The following is a 19,740-nucleotide window of genomic DNA, read 5'->3' on the forward strand; positions in this document are numbered from 1 at the left end:
GCTACACTTCAGAGGATTTCTGTGCATACATAGTCAGTAGTACAGGTGTGTTATTACTCTCCTCCTCGAGTTTTAGAAGTATTAAGGGCAGCCTCAGTTACCAGTCCACATCTGGAACACAAATGCTGCAGAATATGAAATAATTCTGTAGAGAGTCTTTATCAAAGGGAGCTTTAGTGATTGTGTCATGAAGCAAATGTTTCTGAATCCTTAATCCTTTCTTCCCCTAATTCTGTCACTCATTTCCTTACCTGTTTTCAGAGGAGCAAGAGATATTTTCTTCCTTGCATCTGTTGCTGCTTAAATGCATGGTAGTGCATTCCACTACAGGATATTGAGCTTGGAAACCAATGTGTCTGTGGCAGGGAAATCTTGTGATAAACTCACCCACGTTTGATAAGTTCTAAACTGATCTAATATCATTTTCTTTGATAATCAGTTCCTGGTGATTAAAAGTTCCCTAAAGATAAACACTATTTCCTGCTCAGATGCACTCTCTGCTGTTGTCCTACTATTCTTTCAGGAGTCCGAATAATTGATAAGTAAACTTTCTATTGGGAGATTATTTTCAGTACTCACCGTTCTGTTCTTCGGTACAAATCTACAGAGGACAGTCTCAAAGATCCAGCAATTCCTTTAAGCAGAACACTTTTCTTCTTAGGTATTATGTATTCCTGTCCTCCTGTTCTCTTAGGCCTTGGTTCAATGCAGTTATGATCCTATTATATATTCAGCTTGTCATCCCGACTCCAGAGGTCACCAGCCGCTCCGGAGAGTTTCTCTTGTGGTCATTCAGTGTGTTTAATGCATATAAAAGCATCTCTTTGCACACTTAGTTTATCTTTCTCAGGTTTTTGTTTCTTTGTGTAACCATTGAAAGCACACTATACATACTGTATGTTACTTAACTGGGCAGTGAGCCTCGTTGAATTGAGCTTCCTAGGAGCATGTGGATAACTAGCGCCTCCTGGTGTTGGGCATTGACTTTGCTGGTTCTGGGAAACTTGAATGCTTTTTGTTTCACTTAAAATACACATTTCCAAAGTTACAGAGTTTTAATGTTCTATAAGTGCGGATCTTCATTTTACTAAGTTTCTGTGTTTTCTGATTATCTGTCCTTTAGAGAACATATAAGCAAGTTTCAGTATAAAACAAAGTTACCTGTAATTGTAGTGTCTAAAGGTAAATACTGCTAGAATATTTGTCTTTGTCTTTTTATTTTCCTGTGCTTTACTCAGCCCCTTATCTGTGTGCCACAAAGGTTTTGAATGATATGACACAATCAGGTAGAGTGTGGGCAAAATGTGTATTAGAGCAGGGCGTGGTCAGTCACACCCATAATCCAGCACTTGTGAGGTAAGGCAGGATTGCCAAAAGTTCAAGACCAAGCTTGAGAGCTACACAATGAGACCCTGTCCAGAAAACAAGAACAAACAAATAAAGATATGTTAGTCTTCCAGCCTAAATATTCAGCAACTTTATTTCTTGGTAAATAAAGTGACACTTAAACATTAATTAGAAAGCTGTGCTTTGAAGGAAAGTTCTCAAACACCCTGAATAGTCTCAAAAAGTTACATTTTGAAAGTGGGTGCCTGGGCTGAAGAGATGGCTCAGTGGTTAAGATAACATACTGCTCCTGCAGAAGATCCAAGTTCGGTTCCCAGTGCCCAGACTGGGTGGCTCACAGCTGCCTAGTACTGACCTGAACTGTAGGAGTTATACCTCTGGCCTGTGCAGACATGTGCACATACCACTCCCACCCCACCCACCCCACACACACAGCTGAAAATAAAATGAATCTTTAAACATAAAAGTAGATTCTTGGGGTTGGCAAGAAGGTTGATGAGTAAAAGCTCTCGACACGCAACTTGACAAGCGTGAGTTTAAGTCCTGGGACCCAAATGGAAAAAGAGAAATGTCCTCAGACTGTCACACGTGCACCGGGGTGCTCCGGGCCCACGTACTCCAGCACACAAAATATAACTAAACTTTACGGACTTTTTAAAGCGAGCTCTATGGTAGTGCGTGCCTTTATTCCCAGCACTCTGGGGGGGCAGAAGCTCGGCCTGGTCCACTGGCAAGTTGAGTTCCAGGCCAGGCACAGTGGTGCACACCTCTAAGCCCAACACCTGGGAGGGTAAGGTAAGAGGCTCAGGAGGTCAAGGCCAGTTTGGGGTTACGTAGCATACCAGAGGGGGTGACGTCCTCATCACTCTCCACCTTTTTTTTTTTTGAGATGGCATCTCCTACTGAACCGGGCTCACTGATTGGCTAGATTGGCTGGCCAGCAAGCCCTAGGGCTCTCCTCTCTCTGCCCCTCAACACTGGAAGTGCAGGCCAGCCCAGCTTTTTAATTGGGGTGCCGGGATCTGAACTCGGGCACTCAGGCTTTGCGCAGTCTCAAAATCTTTCTGTCCTGTGCGGGGTCCCCCCCCCCCCCCCAGATCATCAAAACCTATTTTCAGAAATAGGGAACCATTGAGAGACCATTCTAGTATTCCACCCAAGACCACCCTTGGGCCCTGGGTTCAGGCCTGCTGTTGGCTCAGCAGTCCTGTGACCCTCTTCAGACCGCCTGTTTATCTGAGAGGAGACCACAGCTGTGCCCATTCCTCTGCCTTCGTCACTCAGCCCCATGTCCCACGTTAGACATGAGAGGACTTGAAAACAAGAGAATGCTCTTAAATCTTGTAAAGAAAGAAAACGGTCCGGGGGCTGACAGGGGCTTGCTAGGTACCCATGCCTGTGCACAGGCCTGTCAACCTCAGCTTGATCCCTGGTCAGTCCCTCAAGACATTAGGAGGGAAATGACTCCTGAGAGTTGTCCTCTGGTCTCCACGCCCATTCCGTGTGTGCATACCTGCACTCTTTCATACATACACACACATGCACACACACTAAAATAAATAAATATGGAAAATAAGATAGAATTTGGCTCAAATCTTACCCTTTAATTCCTGTCCCTAAAGCACACACACATTTGGTGCTTGTTACTTTTAAAGAATTCGTTTTTGAAGAAATTGTCTGTTTGTTGAAACTCATTACTCTGCCCTACTATGACTGGATACATTCATTAAAGTTCCTAAGAGCCCAGGTGGTCACAGCGATCCGCATTTGGTGTTCTTCATGCCTTTCAGCCGCACAGACCATCTGGTTGGCTGCCTCTCTTCCCAGCTAGAGAAAGCCCAGGGAGGTTCATCTGATTTGCCCATTCACAAAGCACGCTTACCTTCCCCACGGAAAACGTCTAAATCAGTGTTTGAGCTGAGGGATTTGGATAGGTTTTGCTCCCCAATCCCAGGTCTTTTCTAGAAAGCTGACAATGACAGGTCTTTTGCCATTCTTATGCCAATTCTTTTCTATCATCAAAATAGGGTTTTGTGTTTTGTTTGTTTGTTTGTTTTTTGCTTGTTTGGAATGGTATCTGCTTGTGTTGGAACTTGTGAGCTAAAGTCTCAGCCTTCTGAATAGTTGGGACTACAGGCATACTGCTGCAGCTTAATAAATAATTCATTTAAAATTGCTTTACATGTTACACATTACATCATAGGTCAGTGTCAGAACATGCCCTTTGAATTATTTGGAAGAGCACGAGAGGAGAGTGTGTTGGTGAGTGAGGCCCAGCCCATTGCAGAACCATTGCTGTGTTAGGTCTTTTATAATCACAGAGCATCTAGGTTTCATTTTTGTCATGCCGCATTTGCGGTATTCCGTTGCTGTGATCATGTAAGCACACACATGTAGTGTTAGGGTTCGTGTGTACAGCTGAAGTGAGTCCTCCAGGGGTCATGTGCATGGAATTTATTTTCTAGTCTTTTTTAGTTTTGATTTTTGAGTTAGAGCCTCACTTTTTAGTCCAGGTTGGAACTCATTAGATCGCCTAGGCCAGCCTCAAACTTGTGGTAATCCCCCTGCATCAGCCTCTTGAGAACTGGGCTTATAGGCGCCCCCCCTCCTCAGGTGTTTTCTAGTCTTGTTTAGCATCTCTGCTGCTTTTAAGTCAGGAGGAAAGTGAGAATGCTGGGTTTAAACTGAGAGCCAGGGGACGTGATGGTCCAGTCATTCAAAGAGACTTATGAGAGAGAGCTGTGCTATAATTGGGCTGTGGAGATAGCTCAGCAAAGAGGTTGCCAAGCACAAGGGCCTGAGTTCGATCCTCACCACCCACATAGAAAAAAGCATAGGCATGCCTGTAATCCATGCACTGGGGAGGCTGAGCCAGCCAGTGCAGCCTACTTGATGAGTTCTGGGTTAGTGAGAGAGCGATCCTGTCTCCAAAAGAAAGGCAGAAGGTGCCAGAGGAAAGACCCGAGTTGCCCTCTGACCTCATCAGGCGTGAGTGCATCCACAGACATCAGAGAAGTGCAAATCAAAACTACTCTGAGGTACTGCCTCACCCCGATCAGAACAGCCATCATCAATAAATCTGACAACAAATGTTGGAGAGGATGTAGAGAGAAATGAACACTTTTTACTGTTGGGATGCAAATTAATACAGCCACTGTGGAAATGAGTTTGGCGATTCCTCAAACAGTTAAAAATAGAATGACCATATAGACCCAGCAACTATTTCACTCCTGGGCAAGTACCCAAAGAACGCCAAACTGTACCAGAGAGCTGTTTGCCTCTCCATATCTATTGCTGCTTTATTCACTATGGCAAAGAATTGGAATCAACCTACTTGTTTATCAACGGATGAATGGTTAATAAAAATTTGGTATACATGTATAAAATGGAATACTACTCAGCTTTTAAAAATGAAGTCCTAGCCAGGCGGTGATGGCGCACACCTTTAATCCCAGCACTCAGGGAGGCAGAGCGAGGCGGATCTCTGTGAGTTCAAGGCCAGCCTAGTCTACTGAGGAGATCCAGGAAAGGCGCAAAGTTACACAGAGAAACCCTGTCTCGAAAAACCAAAAAAAAAAAAAAAAAAAATGAAGTCCTAGAATTTGCAGAAAAGTGGATGGACTTAGAATGTGTGATATTAAGTGAGGTTGCACAATCTCAGAAAGAAAGAAAAAAAAAAAACTTCATGTTCTCCCTCGTGCAGGACCTAGCCAGTAATATATGTATCTGTGTAAACAAACGTACGTGTGGGTACAGTGTATCATGTAGGAAAGAGAACAAGAAGAGCTAATATTAGAGGAAGGACTGGGTGTGGGTAATGAGCATGAGTCATGAAGGAGGACATAAAGCTAGTTGTTTCATCTAGTTCTTACTCTTCATGGAGTTTTCATTTTTGGTGATGGATAAGTGCATACAAATATATCCAGGGGGCTGAAGAGACGCTCAGAGATTAAGGGCACCGACTGCTCATCCAGAGGACCCTGAGCCCACCAGGCAGCTCGCAGGCTCACATAAGTCAGTAACAGCAGCTGGGAGACACGGCGTCGTCTTCAGGCCTTTGCAAGCATAGGCAAAGCACCATCCACAAAATAATAAAATTAGAAGTAACTCTATATTAGATAGTAAACTATGCAATCCAATGTGTAGCTCGACGGCTTCTGTTCTGAGCGGCCACTCTAACTGTTCATTTAGTTACATAGTCTTTGGGTCTAATTAATTTCTGTGTGTGATTTTTTTTTCTTATTTACAACCTTTTAAAATAATCAAGTTTAAAATTAAACAAGGAAGGTGATACAATAATAAAATGACAGCTGTACCCACTTTACCTGCTATCTCCAGAAAGTTCCCTGTGGTTCCCAGTCCTGTTGCTCTGTGGTAGCCGGTTGAGAGCGCTGAGAGGCTGGAAGTCAAGTCCAGCTGGAGGAAGTAGGCCATTCTGCTATTTCTTTTCTCTGCCTCTCGGCCGCCATGTTGTAAATGCTCTGCTCTGCCCACTTCCGCCCTCCAGGTCATGACGGACAGGCACCTCTGAACTGAGGTAGATGAACCCCTTCCCTTAGGTTGTTCTGCCGTGTGTTTAGTTCAGTGAGGAGGAAAAGACTTGTACTCGTGCAGATGCTTTATTGGAGGGAATCAGAAACACAACAGATGAATCTGTGTGCAGGCAGGGAGGGAGATTGGTGGTTGATTCAGGGTGACTTTGGAAACTTTAGTAGAAGATCAGCAGATGAGAAAAGTGGAAAGTTAGGGCCGGAGAGATGGCTCAGCGGGTGGGGAGAGGCACCCACTCCAAAGCCTGACCACTGGAGTTGAGCCTGTGAGACCCACGTGGGGACGGAGAGGAGTGACTCTCACAGTTGTCCACACACCGCATGCACACACCCACCGTCACACACATGCCATGGCATGCACACACCCACCATCACACACATGCCATGGCATGCACACACCCACCATCACACACATGCCATGGCATGCACACACCCACCGCATGCACACACATGCCATGGCATGCACACACCCACCGCATGCACACACATGCCATGGCATGCACACCCACCGCATGCACACACATGCCATGGCATGCACACACCCACTGTCACACACAAACAAGTAAGTGTAAAGAGAAAAGTTGGAAGTTAATTGCATTTGTAACCTGGAACTTAATTGGACAAAAAGCTAATGCTACTATTTAAAGTTTTTCAGATTTAAACTTTTTGCAGCTCAAAGTAACACACTAATACAGAATATTATGTGCATGAAAAATGCCCTTATTATGTCATGAATTTTTAATATGTTGGCTGTTCTGGTTGTCTGTTTGATTGAAGGAAATCGTGATAGGAAGAAATACCGACCTAAATTGATTTTTTTGGCCTACAGAAACTTCCCCGCAGCAGCGGGCAGCACTTAGGGTACATTTATTTAGAAGTAAATGATTCAGATTCTAACTTGTAGACATTATGTTTTGTTTATTTTTTATTTTGCTTTTGTTTTTGTTTGTAAGAGTTTTGTGCATCCCAGACTGGTCTCAGCTCAGAGTGTAGCTGAAGATGACCTTGAACTCATCCTGCTCTCCACTACGCATCATGAGAACACAGGCATGTACCACACCATTCACACTGATTTTAAGGTGATGGAAATGGCTCATTTACAATCTCCAGAACATTCCATCCTAGCAAGCACTGATCAGTGTCTCCATGTCTTGCCTTTTCAGAATTCAGATGGTTGGAACCATCCTGTCTGTATGAAGCGATTCACAGCAGCTTCTTGAAAATCCTGTGTTTAAAATGTGTTACATTCCCCTAGCATCACAAGGAGCACTAAACACAGCGCTGCCCTCTCCTGTCCTGTGTGTGGTAGATGTGAGGCAAACTCTCTCAATGAGCCAACCTTCATGACCATCTAATATATGTGCTGTGTTGAAATTGCCGTGTAGACTTGAGCTGTCCAGTAGAGTAGCCTCTGGCCACATGTGACTATTTTAAATAAGTTAAATAAAATTGAAATTACACCTCTTAGTTTTACTAGCCAAATGCTTTGTGGCAGATGTTACTGGTGGCTACCGTATTGGAGGACACCCATTCAGAGAACCACCGTCAGGACTAAGGCTCAAGCAGCAGCTAGCCAGACCTTGTTTTGTACTTCCCACAAGACACTCATTGCACCTTTTACATGAGCTCACAGTTAGTGCTAGGTGCCGCCACAGTAGCTTCTCTTCCTGGCCTTTGCCTGTTACTCTGTTGCCGGCTTGGAGAGCAGACATGTAAATTATGTAAATGTAACTCTAAGAGTGGCCCTTGTGTTCTTGTGAAGAAGGAACAGCAGAGCAAGTTTGTTGTTCTTTTTGTAGCCTTTACATTGACTACTCAGTCTTTTTTTTTTTTTTTTTTTTTTGAACCTAATTGAAGGTTCTCACATTTTTCCTGAAGGTAAGGTACGGACATGCTCTTAGATTATAGTAATTTCATTTCTACTTTCCAGATAGGGGAGAATGCCTGAGGGTGTTACTTTAAAAGAGTCCATAGAAGAATATAGCTTGGTGAGTGTTTACAAACAAACAACTCTCGAACAGCATTCCCCTTCCACTTCCATCTCTCCCCAGAGGGAATTCTGTACCACACTGATTTGTAGCAGTGGCAGTTAGTTGGCCTGTTCTTGAACCTTATGTAGTATTTACTCGTTCTGTGGGTCTTCTTTGCCTCGCATACTGCTTTTTATCCAGGCTGTGTTTACTGTAGTCCTTTGTTTTAGTATTGTATTTAATACTGTTGAAAAGATACCAGACTTCCTTAATCGGCCAATCTGCTGCGGATAGGCATTTGTGTAACATTTATTTTGGGACTATTACAAGTAGCACTGCTGTGGACATTATCCTGTGCCTGTTGGAGAATATTTGCCTACCTGTTTCTGCGGGAACACACTTTAAGAATGGAATATTAGATCAAAAGGTGTACGTGTTCTCAGTATGAATAAATACCGTCAAATTGCTATTGGGAGCCCCCAGCGGTGGTTCAGCTTTCTGGGTGTGCACCTTCAGTCACCCTGGTGTCTCCATTTTCTTGTTTGGGGCGTTCTGATAGGCACGTAGTGATGCTGCATCATGGTCTTGCTTTGCATTTCCTTGATGATCACCGAGGTTAAGTCATTTTCTTATTTAGTCTCTTGTGTTTAGTGTCAGCTAAAACTATTTATCCATTTCTCTATTAGCTGCCTTTTAAAAAGCATCTTTATTGAGATACAATTTTCTTACCATAAACTTCAGTCTCTTAAAGTATATGTTTTGCTGGTTTTCAGTATATCCGGAGTACAGTCATCCTCACCATCAGTTTCCAGAGATCATTTTATGACTGGGGAAAAAAAACCATATCCGTTAGTAAAGACCCCCTAGTCCTCTGCTCTCAACCTTGAGCAACTACTAACCTCCTTCCTGTCTTTGTGGGTTCCTCTGTGCTGGAATTTCATACTTGGGATGATGCAATACCTGCTCCTTTTAAATACTTTTTTAAACTTTATTTTATATGCATTGGTGTCAGATCTTCTGGAACTGAGTTACAGACAGTTGTGAGCTGTCATGTGGGTGCTAGGGATTGAACCTGGGTCCTCTGGAAGAGCAACCAGTGCTCTTAACTGCTGAGCTCTATCTCCAACCCCTACCTGCCCCTTTGAACTGGCTTGAGTTAGCATAATGCTTTCAAGGTCCATCCATGTTGTAGTATGCATTACTGACCGCAGCACTGAATTCCTTTTTGTGGCCAGACCACATTTTGTTTATGCAGTCATTTTAAAGATTTTGGATAATACTGTTAGGAAATTTTTATTCAAAGTTTTTATTTAGTTTTGGTTTTTCAAGACAGATTTCTCTGTTTTGTACTGGCTGTCCTGGAACTTACTCTGTAGACCAGGCTGGCCTCAAACTCACAGAGATCCTCCTGAGTGCTGGGATTAAAGGTGTGTGCCACCCCCGATCGGCTTTATTCAGGTTTTTGTCTGGATTTCACCTATTTTCATTTCTTTCATTGTGTACTTAGAACTGGGTTTAACACTGAGGATCTGACAGACTCTACAGTGGCTGGTCATTTTACATCCTCACAGCGGGCAACTCTTCTCCACCTGCTTGCCAGCACTTGTTACTGTCTGTCTGTCTGTCTCTCTTTTAATTATAGCTGTTCCAATGGGTGGGGGATGCTTTCTTACTGTGTGGTTTTATAATGTGTGTGTGTGATCACATGTGTGTGTGCATGCATATGGAAAGCGGAGGTCTACCTTGGCTGATTGGTTAGAGCCGTATCTCTCGGGCACTGGTTTGACAGGCCCGCACCGCCGCCCTGTTTTTTGGTAGGCTGGGATAGTGCCGGGGTCCAGGCTTGTGGGGCAAGACTCCGCCAGCAGAGCTATTTCCCCAGCCCTTACTGTCCTTCCGTTAGGACTGCTCGGACTTGGTTCAGATCCAGACCCTGCTGGTGTGCGCTGTGGCCTCTCAGGTGCTCATCTGAAGAAGGCGCCCTGCGTGTGCAATTCTCCCTTTCCCTGTTGATGAATGCTGCTGTCTGTACACACTTTTGGAAAGTCTCAGCTAGTCAGTGCTTTCTCTGTGAGCGTCTTTGTTTTTCTCTTGCTTGACCTTTGATCCGCCATCCATCTGTAGTTAATTTTTTGAGAGGCAGCCTTATTAAACGAGTCTCCTCAGCTAGCACTTTACAAGAATACTTATTTGTTTCAAGAGTAGCAGGTACTTAATTCATAGTTAAAGAGTAACTAGTATCCTGATACTAGTGGGTTGCAAAGATTTACCAGGTAACTGCTGGTGGAGATGAGCTTCGGTTTTGGACGGCCTCTGTCGTGGGCTGGCGCTCAGAGGGTTTCATCAGCTTTAACTCAGTGCAACTTTACAGTGTTTTTACAAATAGACAACATCGTCCTTCACTTGCAGATAAGAGGATGGAGTCCCGGAGAGGTAAACAGACTTTACTAACCACACACATACAATCATTAATTGATAAATCCATGGCTGAAAACTATGTCAGTCCTAGCGGGATAAGTAGCCCACATCTCTAATCCCAGCACTGGTCTTTTCCAGGCCAGTCAGCCAAGTGAGACCCTGTCTTAAAGCAAGCAAAACACCAACAACGGTCTCAGTCTACTCTAAAACTCTTATCTTTTCATTACACATGGTTAAAATCGTAAATTTCAAATTTAACCTATTTTCCCAAAATACTGTAGTATGGTATTTGGCCCTGTAATAAGTGTCAGATGGTCCATGGAATCAGGCACATACACTTTTTGTTTTGTTTTAATTAAGATGGGTTTGAGAGAAGCAGGAGATAAATGCACAGATGAGATCTTACAAGGAACAGAAAGTGTTGAAATAGTCTTGATGCGGGGGGATGAGCTGAGGAGATTCCGTCAGTGGATAACACTGCACCAGAGCCCAGCTTGCACAGTTCCGACTTGACTATCCAGAAACCGGTTTCCAGAGCTCCCTCTGCTGGTGTCCTGGCAATAATTAAGATATCTACCTGCCCTAATTTGTGCTGGGCTCTAATGGTGTATGATAAATTTGAGAAAGAAATTAATTTCAAGGTCCATTAAAAACAGATGAAATCAATGTTTGTAGCAAATGAAATGGAAAGATAGAAAGGGCTGTTTATTTCTCTTAGAATTCAGACTAAGCTATTGGATCCTTTTTGAGTTGCAGGAAGGCTACTTCTACTTCTGATGATATTGGAAGCTTTCCATTTCAAACAAAGACTTTAAACTTTACATTGTGAGGGGGGTGGGGGATGCATGCTAGCAATCACTGGGGTTACCTTTGGAAGTTGATGATATTGCAAAAGTACTGTCCTTGGCTCTTTTTAACTAAAAGATAAACTTTTCAGGGAAGAAGCCCAAGCTTGATCTGTAAACTAGTTGGATTCTAGATAAAGTCCTAGCAGTGGCAGTCTAGAAGCTGTATTTAGATAATTCATATTTAGATAATGTGATTATATATGGGCCCAGTTAAAAGAGGAAATTCATCCTGAGGGGTGGTTCATCTCTTCCAGACCTGGGCCATCTCACATCTCACATAGCCACTTGTGACTGGGGTTTCAGGACCAGGAGTTGTGACTTCACCCTCACCACCACACCCGGACTATAACTTGTTTGTTTGGTGTGATTTCTTTTAAGACAGGATTTCCCTGCTGTGTAGCCCATCCCGGCCTCCACCTAATGGTCTTCTTTTCTCAGCTCCCTGAGTGCTGACACTACAAGCATGTCCACATGCTCCGGGAAGTCCCCTTCTGCCCTTTAGAGGTGCCGTTTGAGGGGAAATCTGTTTGATATTTCGGCTTTTAGCTGTTTTGATAATACATCAAATGGAAAGCTTCCATTTAAGAGAACCAGCCATAAGGAAATTGAGGACTATATCCTTGGTTTTTATTAGCGGAACACCCTTGGAGTTAGAGATGGCTCAGAGGTTAAGAGCACAGAGTCTGTTCTCAGAGGACTGAGTTCAGTTTTCAACACCCACACCTGGCAGCTCACAACCCCTCAGTAACTCCAGCTTCAGGGAATCTGATGCTCTCCTCTGGCTCCTGCAGGACCTGTACTCATGTGTATGTCATCACAGACATATACATATAAATGTGAATAGAAATAAAACTGTATCTTATTTTTCAAAACCCATCCTCAAAACTAATATCTCTTGAATAATTATTTTCTTTAATAATTATTTATAAAAAGGACTTATAAATGGGGAACCACTGAGATGGGCGAAGAATTGAATATTTAGAAAAGGCAGAAGACCCGTCCATGGAGAAAGTGAAAATCACAGCTTTTTTCAGACAACTCTTCTCAGGATAAGACGAGCCCAGAACTACGAGTCCACTAACCAGACTGCTGTGTCCTGCCCTGGGCCTCCCTTCACGAGTCCACTAACCAGACTGCTGTGTCCTGCCCTGGCCCCCTTCACGAATCACTAACCAGACTGCTGTGTCCTGCCCTGGGCCCTCCCTTCACGAATCCACTAACCAGACTGCTGTGTCCTGCCCTGGGCCCTCCCTTCACGAATCCACTAACCAGACTGCTGTGTCCTGCCCTGGGCCCTCCCTTCACGGTGGTTGGGCACTGTGGCTGGGTGTTGTCTGTGCCCTGGACCCTCCCTTCACCGGGGTCCTATTTAAAGCCCTGCTCCCCCTGCCTTCCCACCCACTCCTCTCACTGGCTTTTGTGAACCAGAGGCTGACACCTTAGGTGCACATTCTCCGTCTCTGCTTATGTCCTTCTAATGCCCCTCAGACTTGATCCCACAGTTACAGGGAACCATAATAAAGTTTAAATACAGTAAACACTGGTCCATCTCTATAATGGAGCATTACTTACTGAGCAAAAAAAAAAAATCTATTTTTTTGTTGTTTAGGGCTAATGATATTTGTTGGGGTTTTTTTTGTTTGTTTGTTTTGTTTTTTACTCTGGCTCTTTACTCTTTGGGGACCCGCCACCCAGTTCCCAAATAAATCACATGGAGGCTTATTCTTACTTATGAATGCCCAGCCTTAGCTTGGCTTATTTCTTGCCAGCTTTTCTTAACTTATGCCGTCTGCTTTTTGCCTCTGGGCTTTTCTCTTTCTCTGTCTGTGTGTATTTACTCTGTTGCTGGTTGTGTAGCTGGGCGCTGGCCCCATGGCCTCCTCTCCTCCTTTTCTTGTTTCTTCCCAAATTCCTGCTCCTACTTATTCTCTGCCTGCCAGCCCCACCAATCCTTTCCTGCCTGGCTATTGGCCAGTCAGCTCTTTTTTATGCCAATCAGGTGTTTTAGGCAGGCACAGTAACACAGCTTCACAGAGTTAAACAAATGCAGCATAAAAGAATGCAGCACATCTTTGCATCATTAAACAAATGTTCCACAGCATAGACAAATGTAACATATCTTAAACTAATAGTCTACAACAGATACTAAAGTAAATAAAAAAACATTGACCCAAGAAGTAAAGTACAAGTTTACTTTGTACTGGCCTTAAGTGAACTACATTCTCGGAATGATCCTGTCTCCATTTTCAAAGTATTAAAATCATGTGTCTCTGTGGGAATATCTATAGCTTTATGTGCATATGAATGTGTATGAACTGTAATTTGCATAGCCTCAGAATTACCCTTAGAGCCGTGTGGTCTAAAGCCAGGGATGGAGGAGCATACCTTTAACTCCAGAACTTAGGGAGCTGAGGTGGGAAGATTGCTGGCAGTTCCAGACTAGCCTGGACTACAGTATAAGACCCTGTTTCCAAAACCCAGAAAAGGACTACATTGTCTTATAGACAATCAGCCTACAAATATTAGTGCAAACTTCCTTTGTAGGGTAGTTTTGATAGTGTTAATAAATAACCTCAAGCAGAATAAAATTCCTTTTACTGCCAGGTGTGACCCAGCACAGGCAGGCCTCCCTGGTCTACAGAGTAAGATCCTGTCCCAAACAAGAACAACAAAGTCACACACGAACATATTTTGGAAAAGCAGATGCAAAGTTAATTGTATTCACTTTGGGTTTTATTGGCTCTATTTCTGTTGCTGGTTGTCAGTGTTACTATGAATTTAGAAAACGTGGTAGTTAATTTTAATCCACTTCAGACTTTCCATTTAGAACTGAGTCTGCTAGGTTTGTGATTAGAGGCCCGTGCCCACCTCCTTCCTCGTCCACGGCGGCCCTGACACGGCCCCGTTGATGTTGAAGTGAGTGGTGCCCAGGGACCAAAGGCCGGAATGTGCCTCCGTCTGTTGGGATTGTTTGACATGTCATCTGCACCCTCTGCCCCTGCCTCTGGTTTTCATATTCAAGTATTCATTTCAAGTGTTCTTTTTACAGGTACAGGAAAATTCCCCAGGACACAGAGCTGGGCTGGAGCCTTTCTTTGACTTTATCGTTTCTATTAACGGTTCGAGATTAGTAAGTTCAGCTTTTTATGGTTTTGTGTATAGAACTTTGTGATTTTCTTCAAAGTGGAATTATTCTAAATGTCTGGGTTGGCAGTGTATCAGCTACGTTTTAGAAAAATCATGTTAGGGGCTAGGGAGATTTCTCATTAGGTAAAGATGCTTGCCACAGGAGTCTCGGGACCTGAATCCAATCCCTGCAACAAATGGAAAGGTAGAGGGGAGACTGACTAGCTCCACAGAGTTTCTTCTGACCTCCACCTGCCGGGTGGAGCAGGAGCGTGCGCGCGCACGCATACACACACACACACACACACACACACACACACCCCCACCACCACCACCACCAAAAAAATCAGGTGTGCACGCAATCATGATATACTTACATTTTGGGTTTTTTCCATTTCGTTTGTTTTTTTAAGACAGGGTTTCACTATGTAGCCCTGGAACTCACTCTGTAAACCAGGCTGGCCTGGATCTCACAGAGATCCACTTGCCTCTGCCTTCTGAGTGCTGGAATTAAAAGGCGTGCACCACCGCCCCACATATTTAATTTTTAAAAGAATGATGCTGAGGAGTAGAGGAGGGAGGACGGTAATCTGTGGTTGATAAGTAGAATGAACAGAAAATCTCTTAATAAAATAAAAAAATTTAAAAGAAGAATGATGCTAAAGTATCACATTGTCTTAGGGAAGTAGAATCACTCCAGATTTGTTCTTCATATATTTAAGTGTGATTTTTCTAGGCTAGTGAGAAATGGATAGGAAAGTATCACTTCCCTGTCAGGTTTCTTGATCTCAGTCCCATGATATGTAAATTTTTTGTTTGTTTGTTTGTTTTTTTTTTGTTTTTCGAGACAGGGTTTCTTTGTGTAGCTTTGCGCCTTTCCTGGAACTCACTCTGTAGACCAGGCTGGCCTCGAACTCACAGAGATCCGCCTGCCTCTGCCTCCCGAGTGCTGGGATTAAAGGCGTGCGCCACCACCGCCCGGCTCATTATTTTTATTTTTTAAAGACTGATTTCTGTGTTTGTAGAATAAAGACAACGACACTCTCAAGGATCTACTGAAAGCCAATGTTGAAAAGCCTGTAAAAATGCTCATCTATAGTAGCAAAACCCTAGAGCTTCGGGAGACCTCAGTTACACCAAGCAACTTGTGGGGCGGCCAGGGCTTGCTGGGCGTGAGCATCCGTTTCTGCAGCTTTGATGGTGCCAACGAGAACGTTTGGCATGTGCTGGTAGGTATTGACCGTGAACTACTCCTGTGGTGTAAACACAGTGTAGGAAGCTGGAGGGGCACTGGTCATTTCCAGGTTGGGCAAGTGTAGGGATATTATTAGGGATGGTATTGGGTTGTGCGGATATTATTAGGGATAGTATTGGATTGTGTAGATATTATTATTAGGGATTGTAGTAGATTATTTTGTAGAGATATTACTGGTTTGGGTTCCTGAAAATCAGCATTGCTTTTTAGATATGAATTATTTTTTAATCCAAGAAAGAGAAGCCAAAGGGTCAATAATGTAGACAGTGATAGAAATGTTTTAAGTATTAAATTTATATATGTTTTGTGGTTGGAAATTTAAAATACATATATTCTCTGGTTTCTTAAATGTATGTTATCTCTAATGTGGGGATATTGGGGGTTCTTCAGTCACTATAATTAAGAACTGTCACTATGAAACTTGGAATATTGCCTTCTGTGTGTTGAGTTGGGTGTGTCTGTGTCGTCCTAGGAAGTGGAACCAAACTCCCCAGCAGCACTGGCAGGCCTGAGACCTCACAGTGATTACATCATTGGAGCTGATACTGTCATGAATGAGGTAAGTAGAACACGCCTTAAGGGGAAACATGCAAGGTAGTTCCTGTGTTCCTTAGTAATGAGTTACGTCACATTTCCTCTCTGCTCTTTGAGTTCAAGACGTGTACGTGCTTTGCATTTAGAGTTAAAATTTCTGTTTTTGCTGATCATGATACTTGATGCCTGAGGGTGTTAAAGGGAACATACATCTGGAAGTTGTGTCCTTAGGTGTGGCTGTGAGGGAAGCGTCATGTGGTCATTGCACTGGTTCTCTGTGATGCACAGACTCCTAGTGTACCTGCAGCAAGTCTCACCTTGTCCCTCATTAGGACAGTGCTGCAGAGATCCCTCAGCTCAGCTGTGTTGCCCGGATCCTTTTTCCTGTCTCTTGATAGTGGGAGGACACACAAAGTCAAAAAATAAGGCTCCTGAGTAACCTGAAGGTGGTAACGCAGAATTTGCAGAATTTGCAGTGTAGAACACTGGTTAGGGCTGTGGAACTGGCCTGAGCCCTGATGTCCGGCGAGCTTGCTTGAATTACTGTGCACGTTAAATTAGACCCTGCTGGGCCAGTTGGTATTAAATAGTGATGCCGTTCGTGTCTAAAGTAGGGCCCAGAAGCCGAGTTCTTCTAGGAAGTGTCTTGGCGATTCTGATAGGAGCCAACTTTTGAGAGATACTGTTCTCAACTACAATACCTTCAAGTGTTTCTCCTGACGGTTCGCAGTCTGAAGACCTGTTCAGCCTTATTGAGACCCACGAAGCAAAGCCCCTGAAGCTCTACGTCTACAACACGGACACTGACAACTGTCGAGAGGTGATCATCACACCCAACTCTGCGTGGGGCGGGGAAGGCAGGTAAGGCCGTTCTTGGGGCGACGTTAGGACTGCTTCATCTCAGCGGTCAGGTGTGGTACAACTTCTAGTTTACCGTATTATAAAAGCATGCTTTTAGGACTGGAGAGCTGGCTGCTCTCCCAGAGGTCCTGAGTTCAATTCCCAGCAACCGCAGGTGGCTCACAACCATCTATAGTGAGATCCAGTGCCCTCTTCTGGTGTGCAGGCAAACATGCAGGCAGAACACTGTATACATAATAAATAAATAAATTTAAAAAAAAAATTTTATTTTTAAGTAACATTTTGATTTCCTTTAAAACTCATTGGAAAAAAAAGAAATGATGTAGAATATTTAAATTAATAATTCATTTTTTAAAAGCACATGCCTAGAGAGCATAGTACCCATGTCATAGCCCGTTTGTTTTGCTTTCTCCTCCTGACCTAAGAGCTAACTCCTTTCTAATTTGAGAATTCCCGAGTGTAAGTCACAATTACAGAAGAACTTAGGCAGGGTTTGGAAACTGTACACATGTTCTCACCCCTGCTCAATTTGTAGGTTTTCTTGCTACATGGAACAAGGAAGGACTCCATATGGTCTCCATATGCTCACAGTATTTTTATTTCACTACCTAAGGATCCTGAGTTAAATGTGGTAATTTAAACATGTTGAGTTAAATTCACCACCAGAATTCTAAGTTGTTGTAATTGAAGAAAAGTGAGATAGGGTATCTCTCTGCATCTGACCCGCCTTTATCACGTTCGCACTGTCCACTGTCTAGGCTTGCAAACCCCAGATAGAAGATCTTCTCGAGGCATTCATAATTGATCTGCCTCAGGGGCTGATGGAGCTTGGCTGGTAGATTTCTTGCCTGGGGAGCACAAGACCCTGGCTTTGGTGCCCAGCACTGCATAAAACCAGATGTTGTTCACATGCCTTTAATCCCAGCATTCAGGAAGTAGAGGCAGAAGGACCATAAGTTCAAAATCATCCTGGACCACATAAGACTATATATATTTTTAAATTGTTTTTTAATCCACTTTAGGACTGCCTCATAAACTAATTTGCAAAGAAGCTTCTGTGTACATTTGGTGGCAAATTTTTTTTCACAACACCAGCGTGTCCCTTTCCTGGTGTGTTTTAGTTTTCTTTCTCTTGCTGTGATAGAATACCCTGACAAAGAGCAGCCTATGGGGAGATAGCAGTTGTTCTGTCTCACAATATCAGGTTACAGTCCATCACTCTGGGGAAGTCACAGTAGCAGGAAATGAGACATCAAGTCACACACATCCATAGCAGAGAGAAAATGGATGTGCGCATGCTTAATGCTCAGCTAGCTTCCTCTATTCTTACACAGTCCTGGACCCAAGCCAAGGAATGGTGCTGCCCACAGTGGGCAGGGTCTTCCTACAGCAGGTAACAGTTTAACAGTCAAGACAGTCCCCACACACACACCCACAGGCCAACCTGATGGGGACAGTCCCTCATCGAGACTCTTGGCAGGGGATGTAGGTTGTGTCAGGTTGACAGTTAAACTAACATCACAGGGTGGAAGAGTACCCAGGTCAGATTAGTACCACAAGAGTGCTCGGTGAGCATGGAGCCAAGGGCAGGGAAAGGGAGTGGGTTTGTAGACATTGAAGCCCAGCTGTGGAGGACACTACTAGTTCTTTCTGTTCAGTGTCGTTGACTGTACTCTGCTGTGTTCATATTTAGAGCCCTTCTTTTGTAAACATCTGGCTATCACTCCTTTTCTTTGAAGACTCTTTTCTCTTATGTGGTTTGGTACCACTTAGGGCATCTCTGGCGGCAGTCCCTGTTTGGCCATTTTCTCAGGCGTGCTCTGCCTTTACACCCAGTTTCTCCGCCTCCTCCCTTCCTTCCTCAGGAGGAAGGTGTGTTCCTCAGCTGCTCTTCATCTCAAGCCTCTCTTGAGTTTGCAGCAGATCTTGCCGCCGCCGCCAGCTCCCTTCTCTGTCATCACCTAGTTATTCTGACCAGCAGGCACCTTATCAGCCAGGGTGGTGGTGCCCACCCCAGTGCTCAGAAGGCTGACAGCAAGATTGTGAGTTCAAGACTAACCTGGACCACATAGCTTGACCCTGTTGCTCTCATCAAAGACTATCCCCCAGCAAAAATAAAAAACAAACAAATAACAACAAAAGCTTGCTTTAAAGTGTGATTATGCCCAAAAAGCTATCATTGATCAATATAGATGACTTAATCTTTCTTCCTCTAAATTTGAGTAAAATTATAGCTTTGACAATAAGAGAAACTGGAAGTGTAATTTGGAAGCATGAAGCATCACGGTAACAATCATATTTGGATAAGGAAGAAGTTGGCTGCTGCTCACTCCACCAGCCTTTGGTAGTAGTGGGGTCCACAGAGATAACATGTGTGCCTTAGCAACTCCAAAAGTGCCAGGTGCCTTGGGAAGTAAGAGATGTGTGGAAACAGATTGGAGCCCTAAAGTGTCAAAGGCCTTAAACTCCTGGTCTAGATTTGGCTTACTTTGAGCTCTGGGCTGTGATGCTATGTAAATAAATGTCCATTGGTTCCAGAGTGTGGAAAGCTGTCCCACAGTAAGTCTCCATTCATGTGGATTAGCACAGAAGAGGCAGCTCAGGTGTAGAAGAGCAGAACTGGAAGCATCTCAGTTTGAGTCACCTTCCATGATGACAGAAGGAACTTCTTTTCAGTTCTCTGTCACTTCCAAGACTGTCGGCTCGGGGTAGAAGTTGAGCAGCTGGCTGTGGCCATGTGCTGCTCTGTTGGATTGGCAGACTGGAGTGCTGCTTGATAGTCCCAGCAGCAGTGTGCGCACGCGCACACACACACACACATTCCCAGCAGC

General features: G+C 43.9%; 1 protein-coding gene across 1 annotated transcript in view; it reads left to right on the top strand.

Annotated features, from left to right (window-relative positions):
• The window catches only part of Gorasp2 (golgi reassembly stacking protein 2), a 28,712-nt gene that overhangs the window by 1,966 nt on the left and 7,006 nt on the right, over window positions 1–19,740 (top strand). Inside the window, exons 2-5 of the mRNA XM_028885760.1 lie at window positions 14,183–14,263; window positions 15,285–15,488; window positions 15,987–16,073; window positions 16,779–16,909. Of these exons, the coding sequence (XP_028741593.1) occupies window positions 14,183–14,263; window positions 15,285–15,488; window positions 15,987–16,073; window positions 16,779–16,909 (503 nt within the window). The remainder of the gene's footprint in view (window positions 1–14,182; window positions 14,264–15,284; window positions 15,489–15,986; window positions 16,074–16,778; window positions 16,910–19,740) is intronic.

This window comes from Peromyscus leucopus, chromosome 4, assembly GCF_004664715.2.
Source record: "Peromyscus leucopus breed LL Stock chromosome 4, UCI_PerLeu_2.1, whole genome shotgun sequence".
Taxonomy (NCBI): domain Eukaryota; kingdom Metazoa; phylum Chordata; class Mammalia; order Rodentia; family Cricetidae; genus Peromyscus; species Peromyscus leucopus.